This window comes from Bufo gargarizans, chromosome 5 (assembly GCF_014858855.1).
Source record: "Bufo gargarizans isolate SCDJY-AF-19 chromosome 5, ASM1485885v1, whole genome shotgun sequence".
In the NCBI taxonomy this organism is placed as follows: Eukaryota; Metazoa; Chordata; class Amphibia; order Anura; family Bufonidae; genus Bufo; species Bufo gargarizans.
Genome location: NC_058084.1, coordinates 309,578,794 through 309,598,371, shown reverse-complemented (window position 1 = coordinate 309,598,371; position 19,578 = coordinate 309,578,794). Strand labels below are relative to the sequence as shown.

The 19,578-nt window shown below is 41.6% G+C and overlaps 1 protein-coding gene across 1 annotated transcript in view; it reads right to left on the bottom strand.

Annotated features, from left to right (window-relative positions):
- Positions 1 to 14,661, bottom strand: part of LOC122939576 (serpin B6-like) — a 92,158-nt gene extending 77,497 nt beyond the window's left edge. Inside the window, exons 1-4 of the mRNA XM_044295667.1 lie at positions 14,503 to 14,661; positions 14,125 to 14,308; positions 5,956 to 6,003; positions 2,425 to 2,562 (exon numbers count right to left, since the gene is read on the bottom strand). Coding sequence (XP_044151602.1) covers positions 2,425 to 2,562; positions 5,956 to 6,003; positions 14,125 to 14,289 — 351 coding nt within the window. The 5' untranslated portion in view covers positions 14,290 to 14,308; positions 14,503 to 14,661. The remainder of the gene's footprint in view (positions 1 to 2,424; positions 2,563 to 5,955; positions 6,004 to 14,124; positions 14,309 to 14,502) is intronic.
- Positions 14,662 to 19,578: the final 4,917 nt, after the last annotated feature.

Sequence of the window (19,578 nt, the reverse complement as noted above, 5' to 3'; positions counted from 1 at the left end):
CACCCAACCAGTATCCTACTGGATATTTGCAGTGAGCCCTGATAGGGGAGTGGAGAATGGGAGAGATAGTTGGGTCTCTGCGGTTGCTGGTACTCACAAATCATAGTGACAATCTCTGAGGGCACACCCTTTCTTTCCTCAGGGCACTCCCTGGAGTTGAAGGTCCTTCCTAGTGGTAGTTGGGATGCCCTTGATATTAGGTGTTTGTGTGGGTGCAGGGCAGGAGAGTAGAAGTGACTGACAGATATTGGAGTCAGTAACCAAACCAAAAGTGCAGAATGGAAGTAGTTCATTCAGGGGTCAAGTCCTGGGAAAAAAAGTGTGGGAACTCACCCAAGATCCACTGCAACCCCCCCCCCCCCCCCTCCAAAAAATAAAAAAGCACAGAAAATCTAGCATGCTGTAATTTGTGTCGCTGCGGGCTAAAAAAAAAAAAAAAAAAAAAAAAAAAATAACACTTTTAGAAAAGTTTGTCCTGGGATTCGATCTCTTGACCTCTACACAGCAGAAGCAAGGCATATGCCCTCACAGCTATGAAAGCTGTCTAGCTTGTTACTTAAAAAAAAAATATATAAGACTTCTACTGTAGGTAACTTTGCCCACTGTGTATGGATGTAGCAGAGCTGGGTGTGTTGGGGCAGCTGTCATGTGTATGGTATCAGTAGAAGTATCAGAAAAAAAAAAAAACACTTTTAGAAAAGTTTGTCCTGGGATTCGAACTCATGACCTCTACACATTACAGGCAAGGCATTTACCCTCACAGCCATAAAAGCAGTTGAGGTAGTTGCTTAAAAAAAAAACCTAAGACTTCTACTTATACCTAGTGTACAACCATACACATGACAGCTGCCCCAACACACCCAGCTCTGCTACATCCATACACAGTGGGCAGCTGTCATGTGTATGGTTGTACACTAGGTATCAGTACACTAGGTATAAGTAGAAGTCTTATATTTTTTTTTTTTTTTTTTTTTTTAAGCAACTACCTAGACAGCTTTCATGGCTGTGAGGGTAAATGCCTTGCTCTGATGTGTGGAGGTCGTGAGTTCGAATCCCAGGACAAACTTTTCTAAAAGACATTCTAAATGATCTTGTAGTGAAGGAGATGATGTCATTAGGGGGCGGGGCGCCATGAGAGGAGTGGCAGGCAGCGGCACCGCACAGACAGCTTCCTCTCAACAGAAGCCGCCCCTCCTCCCTTAACCTGCCCTGCACAGTGCGCTCCGTCTCCCCCTGTGAATCTGATTCAGCCGTTTTCTCCTGGCTTGAGGCTGAAAGGGAACGGCGTTCCTGCCATGAAAAAAGTGCAGGAACTGCGTTCCCCCTCCACTCGACCCCTGAGTTCATTTGACAATAACAAGGCATAGTTCCAAAGCATTTCCCTGTGCAATCTCTTCCCAAGAGCAGCATATGGACAGCAGCAGCGATGGAGGTTGTAGTACTTCTTTTCTCTGTCTCTCTAAATTCTCTCAGCATACCATGTGCATGCAATGAGGTTCTTGGTAGATGCTTCTGCAAATTCCTGGGCTGGGGAGTGCAGATTTAAGATGTGGTTGGCCAAACCATCTCGAAGTGTGGAAGGGTGCATTAGCAAAGTCTGTCTGCCATAAACATGCACAATACCTTGCTAACTAACACCAATGCACCGCCTTGTAGTTTATCGACCTTTTAACTTCCCTTTTCTCTGGGGCACTTGGATGGTAAAGTTGCTTTCTTGGCTTTAGAAGTGTCAGAGATGGAGGTTCTCTGAACTTGGGCCCAGCTCTGAGGAGCTCTTCACTGTAGCACAGCTAGACTTAGACTCCCAACTGACTAGTTAATCAGGGGTGGACCCAGGTCCATCTCCTGGCAACCTAACACAAAGAGGCCAAAATGTTAACCATTAATTGTCTATATGGTGCCATTAAGCATGCAAACATACATCACTACATTTAACTTAGCAATATGATGTTACAGCAATTAACTTTTTGTAATAACCCTACTGAGGTATTGCATTTTGATGAAGATAAAACATCCTGGAACAGCTGTCTGCGTATGGACATATAGTTTTAATATTTTCCCTAGTCGTGTTCAAAGGCTTGTTATAAATCATGCATTGACTCGATGGTAGCCACTTCCAGAGTTTGGGGCTAGTGAGACAATTTTTACCAATTTGAATACTATTTTCCCATGGAGCATACACACCTGGTCTCTTTATTGAGAGCCAGTACGTCCCCTAAGCTACATACACATACTCACTATTAGCCTGAGAATAGGAAACTGAATCTGCATATTCATCCTCATTCATTAGTAGTTTTGAAGATAATGGATTCAATTTCTCAAGTGTATTTATGGCCGTTTTTATGATATCCCATCTCTAATTTTCCATACTAAATACCTCTGTACACAGGACATACACTGTACATTATAAATAAGACAACTTACCTCAATGATTTGGAAGCTCTTTTCACTGAATAACCTGTTAGCTATTGTCAAGGTATAACTATTGGAAGCCTCATTGATGCTTGAAGAAAATTCTTTAAAAATTTGAGGCACATTTTGTATTTGAATTCCATCGGAAATCTGTTAAGAAAAATATTTATTATAGTACTGCACATGCACTGTACATCTATATATCTTTTTGTGTACAGAAATTACACACTGTGGTCAGGCCTGGACCCGAATTTAAAAGCAGCCCTGGCACACAAACCCCACCAGTCAACATATGGTATGGCCCCTGCACCTTTTATGGAAAGAAATTGGCACACAATGCACACTGTAGCAAATTTTCCTTTATTTGGTTACACCCCTCACCACATCATAGAAGAAAAGAAATAAAAATGGAAAATAAAAGCATCTGTTCACACAGTCAGGGGCAAGCATTACCACAGTGCAGTACCAAATCTATGCCACAATGCAGTACACAATACTTCCCACTGATGGCAAATAAGTATTAAAGTACAGCACAAATCAACACCCCAGCATTGCCAAATAAATTTTACATTCCTATAGCACAACACAGTGCAGCAACACTGACAGCAGCATTGTTACCACCATCCACTCCTCTCCCACTGACAGCAGCATTGTTCCCATAACCACCACTCCCCATTGACAGCAGCATTATTAAACCTTACCACCCCTCCCCCACTGACAATCGCATGGTCACTTAAACCACCACCTCCCTCACTGATAGACTACTCTAATCACTTACCTCCTCTGCTGTTCTCCAGTTCTTCTCCAGACTTCTGCTGAACTGCTCAGTGGGTGAAGAACCTGTGATGACATCATGTGATCATGTGGTAATGATGTCATCACAGGTTCTTCAGATCTTCGAAACTTGCACTGATGCTGCAGGACTTGCTCTATCAGGGCAGTTTTATGTTGTGCTGCCCCCGAATTACAGGGAATATTCGCTGTGAAGCCGAATTTTCTCCTGCTACGTGGTAACAAATCAATTTTCCCTGAAATTGCGGTAAAAAAAATAAAAAATCATACTCACTTTATCCATTTGAGTGCAAAGAGGCCTCTGCTGCCATCTTGCTTGAAGATTCCATGTAAATCTAGTGCGTGGTGACATATGATGTCACGACGCCTGACAAAAAATGATGACATTTTGCGCTGGATCTTTAAGCAAGATGGCCACGGCTGCCTCTTCGCACTCAAACAAATAAGGTAAGTACAATTAATTATTTTTAAAATGATTTACCCCTGAAAGGGGGGCAGCGCATTCGTCATTCCCAGTCATTGCACCTGATACTAACAAACAAATGCGCTTTGTGACATAGTAATTTCTCACAAAGCAATTTTTTTTTTGTCAAATCCGGCAAGCAGCCGAATCAAATTTTTAAAGAGTAACTACATTTTTTATTACATTTTTGTAAACATGTCCCTAATGCCCTAATAACTGTTTTTGTAATATACTATATTAATGTATTTTGTATTTTTAATAGACTTTCCCTCCCTAAAGTGCACCTTTCTCTGTGGGCTTAAAATTTACTTTTCAGTACACCGCTGACTTCTCAGCGGTGTACGGGATATGGAGAACACTTTTTCTCAGGCAATTTTAAGCGCACAGGAAAGGTCTATTAAAAATACAAAATGCATTAATAAAGTGCACTACAAAAACTGTTATTAGGGCATTGGGGACATGTTAACAAAAATGTATTCAAAAGTTTAGTTACTATTTAAAGGGATTCTGTCACCAGGTTTCACCCCTTCAAGATAAAAATATGCTTATGTTCAGGGTGCCTTCACGATTCCCAATGTGGTCTTATAAATGTAATCTGTAGGCTCATTTTGCTAAAAAAAAAAAAACGCTATTACTAACCTGTCAGTCAAAAAAATAAAGTGCCCAAGGGGATGTAAATGGATCCAAGCTGCCGGCCGCACCCGCCACCGTTCGTGCCCAGCGCCGCCTTTCCAGACCTCAGCGCCGCCTCATAATCTTCTGTGACGCCTCCTGCTCTCCCTCCTTCCCCCCTCCTCCTGCTGTAACATCGCTGTGACGCCTCCCACTCTCCCTCCCTCCCCCTCCTCCTGCTGTAACATCGCTGTGACGCCTCCCGCTCTCCCTCCCTCCCCCTCCTCCTGCTGTAACATCGCTGTGACGCCTCCCGCTCTCCCTCCCTCCCCCCTCCTCCTGCTGTAACATTGCTGTGACGCCTCCTGCTCTCTCTCCCTCCCCCCTCCTCCTGCTGTAACATCGCTGTGACGCCTCCCGCTCTCCCTCCCTCCCCCCTCCTGCTGTAACATCGCTGTGACGCCTCCCGCTCTCCCTCCCTCCCCCCTCCTCCTGCTGTAACTTCGCTGTGACGCCTCCCGCTCTCCCTCCCTCCCCCCTCCTCCTGCTGTAACATCGCAATGTTACAGCAGGAGGAGGAGGGAGGGAGGGAGAGCGGGAGGCGTCACAGCGATGTTACAGCAGGAGGAGGAGGAAGAGCGGGAGGCGTCACAGCGATGTTACAGCAGCAGGGGGAGGGAGGGAGAGCGGGAGGCGTCACAGCGATGTTACAGCAGGAGGAGGCGGGAGGCGTCACAGAAGACTATGAGGCGGCGTTAAGGTCTGGAAAGGCGGCGCTGGGCACGAACGGCGGCGGGTGCGGCCAGCAGCTTGGATCCATTTACATCCCCTTGGGCACCTTATTTTTTTGACTGACAGGTTAGTAATAGCGTTTTTTTTTTAGCAAAATGAGCCTACAGATTACATTTATAAGACCACATTAGGAATCTTAAAGGCACCCTGAACATAAGCATATTTTTATCTTAAAGGGGTGAAACCTGGTGACAGAATCCCTTTAAGAACTGAGCTCATCTCTAATTGTGGTGTATATTAAAGCACCCTTTAATTTGTTTTTCTTTAGCTTTGCTTCAAGGAATGTTGGGACTTGATAATAGACTTGATAGGAATTAAGTATAATCCCCATTCTGCTTCATGTTCTGTAAATAATTAGTAAAATGACATAAAGTATGACTCATTAAAGGGATTGTCTCACGTCAGCAAAAGGCATTTATCATGTAGAGAAACTTAATACAAGCGGCTTACTAATGTATTGTGATTGTCCATATTGCCCCCTTTTCTGGATTGATTCATTTTTCCATCACATGATTAGACACTTCTCATTTCCAGGGGTTACGACCACCCAGCACTCCAGCAGTGGTGCTGGCCGTGCTTGTATCCTATAGGAAAAGGTGCTGGCCTTTTTGGTGGCCGGGACTGCAGGAGCTTTTTCCTATGGTATGCAAGCATGGCCACCGCTCCTAGATTGCATGGAGGTCGTAATCCCTAGATACAGGCTGTGTATAATGCGATCGAAAAATGAATCCAGCCAGAAAAGGAGAAAATATAGACAATACAATACATTAGTAAATGTCTTGTATTAACTTTGTCTACATAATAAAAACCATTTGCTGAATGAGACACCCCTTTAAGTTTTTTTTACTTAACATGTTTATAGTATGTCCAAAGCATAGATTTACCTGTGAATGACAGCCTTTTTTTCCTGATGGTTTTTGGAAGTTTAAAACCTATTATATTAGAAGACAGAGAAATATCATCATGATGTTTTTAGTACAAGTACTTATAAGAAGACAAAAAAAAAACAAAAAACACATGTACCTGTACACACACACACACTTAACTTTTTAAAATTCTGTGGGGGTCATTTACTAACAGATATATGTCACACTTTTGGAATATATCTGTCGTAGATTGTGGCCAAAGTTTGTTTGCACCACAATCTGCAACCTTTCCCCACTCATGCCAGGTCGAAAAAAAAAAGTGGTTGTGGTGTGAGCTGGGAAAAGGGCTGGCTGCCTGGCAGGCAGTCTCATTTATCATTTTCTGCGCCAGTTTTAGGCATAGAAAATGGTCTAAGTCTACACCAGCCAGGGTGCTGGCATAGATTTAGACATGCGGTAGATGCGTCCAAGTTATGTAAAGGCCGTTGCCTCTACATAAATTCAGAATATCCACCACCAGCTAAAGGGGTATTAAGACCGGCGTCTAAAACATTGCTCTTAATAAATGACCCCCCATGTTTTTATTGTGGAACCTTGTAATACCTACCAAAAAGAAGTTTAAGTGTACCTAAACTATTGAATATACTTTATCAAAATCTATTCTAAATGTCATTAAATTAATATTTGTAATATACTTTATATATTTTTTATGTTTTCCTTAAGAAATAGGCGACCAAATCTGTACATTGCTGACATGTAGGCGGTTGTACAGGTGTACGGATTCCACCACAGTATGTGATGTACAGGCAGGAGCACACATTGCTTCACCCGTCTGTGTCTGCTCCGCTCTGCTAAAAACTGGCATTGCATATCACTGTGGTCTGTCAGGCTTTAGTGGAGTGTGCACAGGCAGGAGCAGCGATGTGCTATGCAGATCTGCCGTCACCCGCTCCACATCTGTAATGTGACATGCTGTAGCACAGCGGGCAGAGGCAGGAGCAGCAATGTGTGCTCCTGCCTGTACAGTGCATCGATTAGTGCGGCTCCACAGTGGAATCTGTACACCCACATGATGCCGATATTGATTCTAAAGAAAAACATACAAATGTGATTTAAAAATATTCATTTTATGACATTTAGAACAGGCTTTAATATATTTGAGCTTTCAGATACACTAAACTTTAGATAATATTTGGAGAGATTTAATCAGCAAAATGTGCCAGAAATCTTTCTCCCGTTCTGAAATCTTGAAATCTGTAGAAGGTTACATTGTGCATACTGAATAGTAATAGCAATCTGAGATCAACACATTTGACAAATATGAACGTCTCAGCCTAAAGTAAGTGTGCACCCATGTGGTTAAAATTTTATATAAGATGTAAAGATCTGAAATGTCCCTGCCAAGTGAAACTGATAGAAAATGATGAAAGCCAAATTTGCTTGGAGCTCCACATGGAACTGTAGCCCCTCTATTCTAGAGATTGATTAGTGATTAGAAGCAGCACAGTGCCACTAGCCCCTTTGTCTATGCCTCATTGATTTCTCAAAAAATATTTGAACTTTGATTTTTTTTCTAACTTTAACTGCTACATCAACAGTATTTTCATAGAAACATTTGGGTGGAGAACTCCTTTTAGCTACTTGTAAGTTCAAGTGAAGAATTTGCTCTAGTTCAACATCGAGCCAAGTGCCATAAAAAAACGAAGGTTGAAGGAGTGAATACCTTATTATGTTTTAGGTGAGGCGCTGGAAGTTTGACAAAGGCAGCAGTGGGCCGTAGAAACCAGAAACAAGCACCAGACAGGTCCCCTTCATTGGAAGTGGGGGTTAACATTTGGTAAAAACACATTTTACTGTGTGCCCCGCAACCACTAATTAATAAATAAATTAGCCCCTTCCTCAGACCAACCCCCCCCCCCCCCCCCCCATGCCTCCTTACATCCCTCTGCGGCACCAATCAGGACAGTGTAACCTATCACTGGTGATCTTGGTAGACAAGATGCCCTGCCAACGGGCCGTGGAGCAACCAGGATTGTGCAAAAGAATCAGTCACAATGAATAGTCTTAGAAGTGGCTGGCTGTCCTGGCTTCAATCCTCTTATCTGTGTGACAGAGAAGATCAAAGCTAATTGATGTCCTGCTGTATGCCCCTCAGGACAATTACTGTGGAAAAAATATATGAAGTAACTTCTTTTTGCCCCAAACACCAGTGACCCAAATGAGAAAAAAAAAATATAGTGTTTGGTTACTGCCGTTGCAGATTAGTGCTGGGTTACTGCCAGTGAGCATCAGTGACAGTATGCCCTTCGGCCTGTGAAACTCATCTTGTCACTGTGATACTGTTCAGCTCCACTTTGATTTTTAGAGCCTTTTTAGTGTAAAAAAAACAAAAACATAAAAAGAATACAAACAATTAGAAAATAATATAAAAAATGTGTTACAAGTTTTTAGGCTACTTTCACACTTGCGGCAGTGTGATCCGGCGGGCAGTTCCATCGTCGGAACTGCCCGCCGGATCCGCCGATCTGCATGTGACTGAAAGCATTTGTGAGACGTATCCGGATGCGGATCCATCTCACAAATGCATTGCAAGAACGGATCCGTCTCTCCGCTTGTCATGCGGACAGACGTATCCGTCTTGTATCTTTATTCACATTTTTACCGGTCTGCGCATGCGTAGACTGGAAGGACGGATCCAGCATTCCGGTATTTTGAATGCCGGATCCAGCACTAATACATTCCTATGGGAAAAAATGCCGGATCCGGCATTCAGGCAAGTCTTCAGTTTATTTCACCAAAGATAAAACCGTAGCATGCTACAGTTTTCTCTTTTGCCTGATCAGTCAAAATGACTGAACTGAAAACATCCTGATGCATCCTGAACGGATTACTCTCCATTCAGAATGCATGAGGATATGCCTGATCAGTTTTTTTCTGGTATAGAGCCCGTGTGACAGAACTCTATGCCGGAAAAGATAAAACGCAAGTGTGAAAGTACTCTTAGGCCTCTTTCACATGGGCGTCATGTTTTTTGCCCGGATAAGATGCGGGTGCGTTAAGGGAAAATGCACGATTTTTCAGCGCGAGTGCAAAACATTGTAATGCGTTTTGCACACGCGTGAGAAAAATCGACATGTTTGGTACCCAAACCCGAACTTCTTCACAGAAGTTCGGGTTTGGATTAGGTGTTCTGTAGATTGTATTATTTTTCCTTATAACATGGTTATAAGGGAAAATAATAGCATTCTGAATACAGAATGCATAGTACAATAGGGCTGGAGGGGTTAAAAAAATAAATTTAAAAAAATTAACTCACCTTAATCCACTTGTTCGCGCAGCCGGCATCTCTTCTGTCTTCTTTCTTCAGGACCTGTGTAAAGGACCTGTGGTGACGTCACTGCGCTTATCACATGATCTTTTACCATGGTGATGGTTCATGTGACGGGCCATGTGATGAGCGCAGTGACGTCACCACAGGTCCTTTACCCAGGTCCTGAAGAAAGAAGACAGAAGAGAAGCCGGGCTGCGCGAACAAGTGGATTAAGATGAGTTAAATTATTTATTTATTTTTTTAAACCCCTCAAGCCCTATTGTACTATGCATTCTGTATTTATGGGGCCTATGGGGCCTGCGTTGCGTGAAAAACGCACAAAATAGAGCTTGCTGCGATTTTCACGCAACGCACAAGTGATGCGTGAAAATCACTGCTCATGTGCACAGCCTCATAGAAATGAATTAATGGGTCCGGATTCAGTGCGGGTGCAATGCGTTCAACTCAGGCATTGCACCCGCACGGAAAACTCGCCCGTGTGAAAGGGGCCTTAGTGTTAGACAAAATGGCACAAAGGCTTTATTTTGCAAAGGAAGTATTTGAAATTTTGTGTTCAGGGAAGACTCTGACAGCGGAGATAAGGTTCATTTCCAAATATAATCTTCCTCTTCTAGCAATGCAGATCATCACCAGATAAACACCTCCTTGTCCTCCCATAGACATGCTAGGGATAGTGTTCAAGCACCACCCAATGGAAGTGATGATAGCTGAATCCTTTCTTCCACACCAAGCTCATCCAACCATGCCTTTATAGTCCTTGCACTGGGTAACAGTCATGCTGGAACTGTTCCCACAAAGCTGGAAGTATACAATTGTCCAAAATGTCTTGATATGCTGAAGCATTAAGATTTCCCTTCACTGGAACTAAGGGGCCTAGGTCAACCCCTGAAAAACAACCCCATGGCATTATCACTTTGTCACCAAACTTTATAGTTGGCACAGTGCAGTCAGACAAGTAATGTTCTCATGGCATTTACCAAACCCAGAAATGAAAGAGAGAAAAAAAGGGATTTGTCATTCCAAATAACATGTGTCCTCTGCTCCAGAGTCTAGTGTCAGCATATATTACACCACTTCATCCAAAACTTGACATTGTGCATGTAAGGCTTGCCTTTAGCTATTCAGCCATGGAAACCAAAGCACAGTATTTGTACTGATGTTAATGCCAGAGGAGGTTTGGAACTCTGCAGTTATTGAGCCATCAGGGGTTTGTTGACTTCATTGCTGTGGTTCCTAAATGTTTCTACTTTGCAATAATGCAACTCACAGTTGATTGTGGAATATCTAGGAGGGAAGACATGTCATGAACTGACTCGTTGCAATGGTGGCCTTCTATTACAGTACCAAACTAGAATTTACAGAGGTCTTTAGAATGATCCATTCTTTCACAAATATTTGGAAAGGCAGACTGCATGAGTAAGTGCTTGATTTCATACACATATGGCAATGGGGCTCAATGAAACACCTGAATTCAATGAATAAAAGGTGTGTCCAAGTACTTTTGTCCAACCAAATTCTCCTATGCCAAGCCCCTTAGGTGGACCCCCACTGATCCAGATCAAATGAGACAGTTTTGGGACATGTTACTTAACATGAGCATAATAAAAAACAAATTCACACTGAGGCTCTACTGGAGCACTGATAGATTATACTCCACCACTCTGTACTCCACCATGAAGTCTAGTTCTCACTTCAAATTTGATACTCAATGATCTAGACGCGCTCTCCGATTGCCCACTTTTGGAGAAAGGTAACAATACTTTTGACTGCTCTACTCCGGTGGTCAGTCTACTGCATACCTGAGATATGCCTGTTGGGTCTTTGGGATGAAGATGCCTGGACGTATCCTATGAAAATATTCTTGAAATAATCATTATTCTTTGCTAGAAAGTGTATTACTCTCCGCTTGTATAATCCTGTCACACCGACTTTAGCAATGCGAAAATCCCAAATTAACCACATTGTTTCTTTTGAGGCAATTATCTTTAACTGTAGAAATTGTCCTAACAAGTTGTCACAGATTTGGGGACATTGGATGAAGGCTTCTTAAATTCAGTACAATGTAACCTACCTGCATGCCTTGCTTAATGCAGCTACCTAGTACAATTAAGCATCATTCACACCTCAGTGTTTCACGGATGTGTGCTGTACGTGTTCTCCATGGACAGCACACCTCCCCATTCATTTTAATGTGTGTATTCAGATATCAGTGTTTTAGCACGGTCCGTGGATGCAAGGATGCATTCTCTATTTTGTCCATCACAGCCATTATAGTCTATGGGTCCGTGAAAGCCACGGATGCAACGCGGATTTCACGGACCATTAGGAAGAGATTCTTTGAAAATTATTTTTCAGTTGTTCAGTGTCAGTGAAACACAGATTGCATGCGGACAGCAAAAAACTGACACACGGACCCAGCATGGATCCATCACGGACAGCTTTACGGATGCATCACTAACCACCTTCTTACGGATTTGAGCACGGACGCGGACATGTGAATGAGGCTTAACTCAGGGGTGGTGCATGATTTTTCTTCCCTTTGGGCTCTGGTGGGAGAGGCGATTCTGCATCTCTCATTTTGCTTTATTCTTTTTTTTAACGAATATATATTTTACATAGAGTCACAGTTTGAGGAAATGGAGCAATTTGACATATTGACCCATTGTGTTAATGGGTTGCTGTCTACTATTTTTGCATACCCATCGTCACTGCCATATACAATGGAACTGTTCTATATCACTTGGACACGTTATGTCTTGTTATTTGATGTGTTGATTGATTTTCCTTCAATAAAGTCAGTTAAAAAAAAAAAAAAATTGATACCCAGATTCCTTGCCTACAATAATAACACCCATTGCTCACCCCCTGATAACCCCAGCTACGACAGTCTATACAAACGGCTTCCTGAAATTACCCGTTATAATGAAAAATTCTGCCAAATGTATCACCCTTATGTGGTAATAGACAAGTTGCTCATTAATTTTAAGGGCAGGATACTTTTCTGCCAATACTTACCCAAAACATGGGACAGGTATGGTGAGAAAAAACTAACTCTGTGGGAGCCCCACGGGTACCAAGAAAGTTTTGAAATATATGACTGCCCATTATTAAAAAATTGCTAAAAATATTGTTTGGGATCTAGTTAATGCTCATTTACTGTAGATAAGGAAAACAATTTGCATCTTGACAGCTTTCATAACAGCATACCTGTTTAAATGTCTGTTTTTTAATACTTGTTGCCAGTTGCATGATCAGGCACAATCACAAAGATTGTGTGGCAATAATTTGGTCACACGAATGGTCACACTAATTTGAAACAACTAAAAACCCTAAGGTAATCACGCCCCCTCTTGCCTTTGAGTGACAGCCCACAATTCGGCTTCGCTTTCCGAAGTCTCGCGCATGCACGGTGCCCTCTATTTTACTGCGCGATCCCATGCCCTGACATGGGATCATGCAGTAAAACAGAGGGCACAGCACATGGGTGAGACTTGGGAAAGCGAAGCCGACTTGCGGGCTGTCACTCAAAGGCAAGAGGGGGCGTGATTACCTTGACTTGAAGCAAGGAGGCCGCTGCCCTCTTGACTCCAAGCTGACATGCAAAATAGCGCAGACAGAGGGTAAAAGATCATTTTCTGACCTTATGCAGCATCGGACTGCAGGATGAAAAGTATGATTAGTATCACACTGCAGGCTACCCTGAGGTTCTGCTGGCGGGTTTACATGCATTTAGGAGGTGACAGGTTCCCTTTAAAGGGGTTTTCTCACTTCAGCACAAATGCCCTTACTAAAGTATTGTGATTGTCCATATTGCCCCCTTGTGGGCTTGATTCATTTTCACATCGCATTACACACTGCTTGTTACCAGAGGGTTACATCCACCCTGCAATCCAGCAGCAATGGACATGCTTGCACTTGATAGTAAAAAGCGCCGGACACAGCAGTTCCCATCCTGATCACCTTGTATCTGTGGTGGTCAAACTCATAAACCCTGGATATGAGCAGTGTATAATACAATAGGAAAATGAATCAAGCTAGCAAAGGAGGCAGTATAGACAATCACAATGCATTAGTAAGTGCCTTGTATTAACTTTCTCTACATGATAAATGCCATTTGCTGAAGTGAGACAACCCGTTTAAAAAGATGCATTAAGAAATTAAAGAGGTTGTCCGAGATACGGGTATTTAAAAATCTCTGAGATATTCAAAAAGGCTTGCTGAGCATGCACATACATGAGGGGTATGGTTGGAGAAAATAGCTTTTAGGTGAACAAATGTTAAGTCATAATGGATAGATGGAGATTATCCACAACCAATATAGAAAACAATATAACATTCAAAGTGCAAAATCTGTTTTTTGTTTTTTATAATCTTGGAAGAAAAAAAACAACAACAAAAAACAAATATAATATAAAAAAAGTTGCATAAGGACTCAGAAGGCTCTACACATACCATAGTAGATTCTGAAGATTCTTGACACTAATAGGTGCATATCATATTGAATATAATAGTGATGGTTCGATCCTCCTGAACATTAATCTGTAAGGAGACTGAGGAGAGACTGAGAAACTCTTCTGAGTCCTTATGTGAATGTCTGTTTGCTTGTCCCCCCCCCCCCCCCTTTTTTGCATTGAATTTTGACATGCTCTAGTCTTCTCTATATACGCATTACACTTACATAATGTTACGGTCTTTTTTTATATACAGATACACTTTAATATGTCTACATGTTATGTATGTATTCAAATATATTCAATGCAAGACCAGAATTACTATTTTTTTAATAGTTATTTTTATCTTTCACCTTGCAATAGTAATAATAATAGCAGTACTGGTAATAATAAAAACTGACTCACATTTGCAATCTGGAATTCAGTATTGCCATTTGCACCAGAGAGAATCATGGCTAGGGCTGAGGCCATGCTCATAGGAGAAAAAAAGATGTTATTGTGCGCATGTTGAATCAGCTTCTTGTACATGTTCACAGCAAACGTATTATTCGATGTTATGAAGTCCTCCATTGTCTTCTTCTTAGTAGATCTTAAAGAAAAAAATCTGAAGTGTTTAAGACTGTAGATTTAACTCAAATAAATGGTCATATTATGTAATAAAAATAACAAAACTGTACATAGTAAAGCATTTTATTGTCAGGCATTACAACCCTTAAAAGCAATGCTAAGCAAGCACATATAATTTAGACTTTAGTCAATGATTATACTATCATATGTTACTACCTGAATGTAAGAATGCCGTTTCTTCAGTGAAGACTGTTCCTCTTTGCTGTTACACCCCTATTTATGGGATTACTTCTTCATCACATAAAGCAACACATGTTTCCTGAACACTTTCATCTTTGTCTCAACATGCACTGTTCTGACACATAAATCATAGACATGAATCATAAAAGAAGAGCATCGGTGGCAACTTACAGACTGAATATAGTTACTGTTGCAAAAACATCTGAGAATCTGGCGTAAGGAGAGAAAGACTATTGGTGGAAAAATAACCATAAGGAGGACCTGTCACTTGTCCTTACATGTCTGTTTTAGCCAGAGTACTTGCATACCACGTGAAATAGCAATGTTGGTGCACCTTTTTGTAGGACTTTGCCAAGTTGCTAAGGCAGAGCTGCCTCAACAAGTTAGGATGAGAGCAGAGGGCAAAATGCTGGAAGACGCTAGAGTTCTATTAAGACGCTGTTGGGGGATTTCAAACAGGCTTTACATGCAAGAAACACCTCAAACAACTTCTAGATAAAACAATTCTTCATAGAGAGGTGGGAAAAATTCTCCCAGCCAGTGTTAGAGACTGGTAGATAGTCTCACCTTTCTAGTCTTTTTCTTTAAATTGATGGACCCACAATGATAACATTTTCCATATGTCCTATTAGGCATATGTATGTCAAAGAAGGAAAATCCATTGTATGAGCCAAAACAGGGGACCATACCCTCGAAAGTATACATATAAAAACCATTAGGATACGTTAGTGAAATGGCTCACCCGATCTTCCTATGGGCAAAATCTTTTTTTTGGATCATATGCAATCATGAGGACAACTAATATGCATTTATATGTATAACACACAGTCATGTGGTTCATTGATATGCATGAAATCAGGTCTCTTATATAGGCGTAACAATCAATAATTGCTAGCATTACAGGTGAATGATACGAATTGTCATCAATTAATGTTATACACTTTTTACCCTTGATTATTTTTATTTCTTTACTCAGTATTAAACTGCACTTTTAATTTAATCACATTATTGGAATATTATTGTATGTGTATATCCAGGCAGTTTCAATAAGAGGCGTGCCAATCATTCTATACATTTATATAAAAAACACTGGCACTTCTGTACCCAGAGTAGGAACACAAACCAAATCGCGGCTCAATAAATAGCGTAAAGACCTGTCTTTTAACTTGAACAATGCTGATCAGGTTACTACCCTAGACAGCCCTACCAAAATGAGAGAGTAAATGACCAAATATAATACATACTGTACATGCAGTGTCAAATGGCACACTTTGGGTAAGTTTGGGTACTTTCCATCTAGTAGAAAAAATATATCCAGCTCACCCGTGGCTATCCTGTGATAGGTGCACGGAACGAGCCAAGTAACTCCTTGTATGGTCACACGAAAAAAACTGAAATCCAGCACCGATGTAGATCTTTTAGGTCTGGTCTTTATTTCACCAAAATAAAATGAACACAAACCAGTGTCACCTTCTCCCACTCGCACACAATTTACGCGTTTCGAACACTTCTGTTCTTAGTCATAATAAAGTGTGTCTGCCTCGCCATAAACTTAAATAGGTCCTACCCTTCTCTGACCAAAGAAAGGACGGGGAGGGTGGACCCAATCTCTGGCGTGACAAACACCTGTTCAGATACGTACTATATACACCCGTGATAAAATAAAACAGTAAATGGATATATGCACTTATAAAATGTGTTGTCATCTGTATCTAATGTAAGCCTGCATATGAGTATGTCTATAGATAAAATCAGACCTCAATACACATTTCGCCAAATATGCAGGCTAGCCACATATTTCTCAGAATCTCAGAATCGCGAAGTCCAAAAAACATAAACAGAACCGAAGTTCATTCAATAAAAAAGAACCTCTAGTGCATAAAAAAATACCCCAAATCTACATTGTAATTTTGAAAACAATTATAAAAACAAGTGAAAAAACAAATGGCTTAGGCCTCTTTCACACTTGCGTTGTCCGGATCCGGCGTGTACTCCACTTGCCGGAATTACACGCCAGATCCGGAAAAACGCAAGTGTACTGAAAGCATTTGAAGACGGATCCGTCTTCAAAATGCTTTCAGTGTTACTATGGCACCCAGGACGCTATTAAAGTCCTGGTTGCCATAGTAGGAGCGGGGAGCGGGGGAGCAGCATACTTACCATCCGTGCGGCTCCCGGGGCACTCCAGAATGATGTCAGAGCGCCCCATGCGCATGGATGACGTGTCCATGCGATCACGTGATCCATGCGCTTGGGGCGCCCTGACGTCACTCTGGAGCGCCCCGGGAGCCGCACGGACGGTAAGTATACTGCTCCCCCGCTCCCCGCTACACTTTACCATGGCTGCCAGGACTTTAGCGTCCCGGCAGCCATGGTAACCATTGAGAAAAAGCTAAACGTCGCATCCGGCAATGCGCCGAAACGACGTTTAGCTTAAGGCCGGATCCGGATCAATGCCTTTCAATGGGCATTAATTCCGGATCCGGCCTTGCGGCAAGTGTTCCGGATTTTTGGCCGGAGCAAAAAGCGCAGCATGCTGCGGCCAAAAAACGTTTCCTTGCAAAGAGGTTCACATCTTTCACCCAAGAAAAACACTCAAATTTGGGTGTTGGGGTGAATGAGAGACCTCTTTTAAGTAACTTATAATGTTTGTCTTGTAAACTAAAGCCAGAGAGATTAATAATTTGGAAATTATCTGACGAGGTTATGTTCTGGTGCTGTACGCCCACTTGTCCCTGTCCCTTAGTTGTACTTCTTGGCCTAAAAAAGAGGGAGGGGTTGTAACTGAGCTGTTGGAGGGAATAGTTAAAATTCCCGAGACATAAGGCATGGAAGCAAAGTAGGATAAACCAGAAGAAAGGTTTGTCGGCACGAGGGGCAATTTTTTGCCCCCCCCGCCTGACTTACAGTAACTGCCTCTACATTCCTTAATGTATTGTCCCATATTACATTCGTATTGGTGGTCTGGATGGATGCTTGTGGTACGGGGGTTTTCTTTGGTGCCGCAGTTGCTCTATATTTGTTTTTATGTTTGATGCCTGCTTGCTTGCCAAAGTACTGTCTAGCAGGCAAGTCTTCAGAACCTGAGATATCTGATTCTGAGATATCAGTGTTAGATACAGGTGTATTACCGTAGTTATTCCTTCTTTTATTAATTTGAAAGTTATTTTTGATGGTATAGACCTGACCTATATCAAAGTCACGCCTATATCTAATATACTTTCTATGTTTCCTTTCTTAGATTTTTTTATCTGTAGACGTTTAATGTTTTTTTGAAGATTCTGCTCAAGAGTTAGGAAATCTGGTAATGTTTTGAAACACTGTATTTCTCCTTTTCCAGCTGAGTACTACCTCTGTTGAAGACAGTTTTTTCATGCTCTAATAGGTACTGCTGCATCCGTAATTAGTTTTCTGTCAGATGTTTTTGCCACCCCTTAATAAAATCTGCATCCTCTTTATGTGAATTAGGGACAATACTAATTCTCATACCCCTAAAGACTAGGCATTGCTGGACATAGGTCTCTAGACTCGTGATTTTCCACAGTGACCTCACATACTGCTTGTAAGTTTTATTAAGTTGTTTGAATCCTGTTCTGATGTCAAATAGGTTGATCGGTAGGTTCTCTTTTGAGAAGACGTGCTCAGCCTCTACAGTGAATTGGCTGGGAATGACTTTGTGAGATAAAAAGCCAGCCATCAGCTAGTAACTTCTGCACTAAATATGGGTACATTTGAACAGGCTGGTAAACCCTAAATTATACAGGACAAAATACATTGGCAAAAAAAGTATTCCTGTGTTCCAACAAAACTGCACCTATCTCTTACTAAAAGTGCTACACTGTCCAACTACTGTAGAATCGGATGAAGTACGTGATCTACATTTCCAGCAATTGCACTAAGCTTTTTAGGCATCCTTTATTGATCAACATCATTACAACTTTTGACCCCCCCCCGCCCCCTTCGCGTCCCCTGCTGGTATCATAGTATGTAGTTGTGTTTTCAGATCCTTCAGGGCCAATTTTTCTTGTTATTACATTTGACTTGTGTTGGTTGAAGATTATATCATTCTCTTTCAACTGCATGCTTAAATGATAAGTCTTATCTCCCAATGCTTGTCTTGGGTACTTAGTGGATTTTAATTTCAAATCCGTATGTCTATAAGAAGTTCTGGTCTCCTCTCTCTCTCTCTTTGATGTAATATTTCTTTAAACATATTTTTCGTATTATTCTATAGTCAATAAATAAGAGAAAAAAAAGCAGCTCACCAAACAATTGAATCTTGACTTCTATTGTTGAGGATGATCAGAGAGAATACAAATTTCTGATTCGGTAACAGGGTAGATTGTTTCCAGTCCTGGTCCATACCAACTAATAAATCTTTATCATATCCTAACAAACATCGGGGGATAGTTAGAAATGCTTACTTGTTTCAGATAGGATATAACCATTCTTATTCATAGCTTCTGTCACAAATAAAACATAAATAACATAAATGAACACCAAAATATGTGCTAGCAGGTATCTCATATCTCAGGACTAATGATGACAACTTGTGTTTTTTTCCTACTAGTCTAATTCTTCAATTCCCTTTTTAAAAGTGTTACTCAATGCTGATAAGGATACGGTTGGGATTTGTTGCAGCCTATATAGATAGCCTGTTTTTAGCATTTTACATGCTAAAAGCTGCCTTTCTAAACATGTAATAAAAAATGTGATGGACTGTGGATGTGGATCCACTGTACTAACTAACTGGTTTGGCTTAGGGCTAGGGAATGGATAATCTCTCTCCCATAAAGGGATAATCCAGGTTAGGGCTTCACCAGACAGAAGTGAGGTCAGAAATGCCACCTTGGTCAGGTCGATGGGAAACTGGTGGGACAGCAACTCAAAGTGAATTGTGCATTGGTTAATGAATCCATGACATAGCTGGGGGTCCCAATCATAGCTCTTCAGGGATATGGCCTTTATTGCAAAAGATCCTCGAGGCTGCTACCTCTTTAAATAGTCCCGTAGTAGTTGAAGACTGACCCACAGTGGCCAGAGACACCAGTG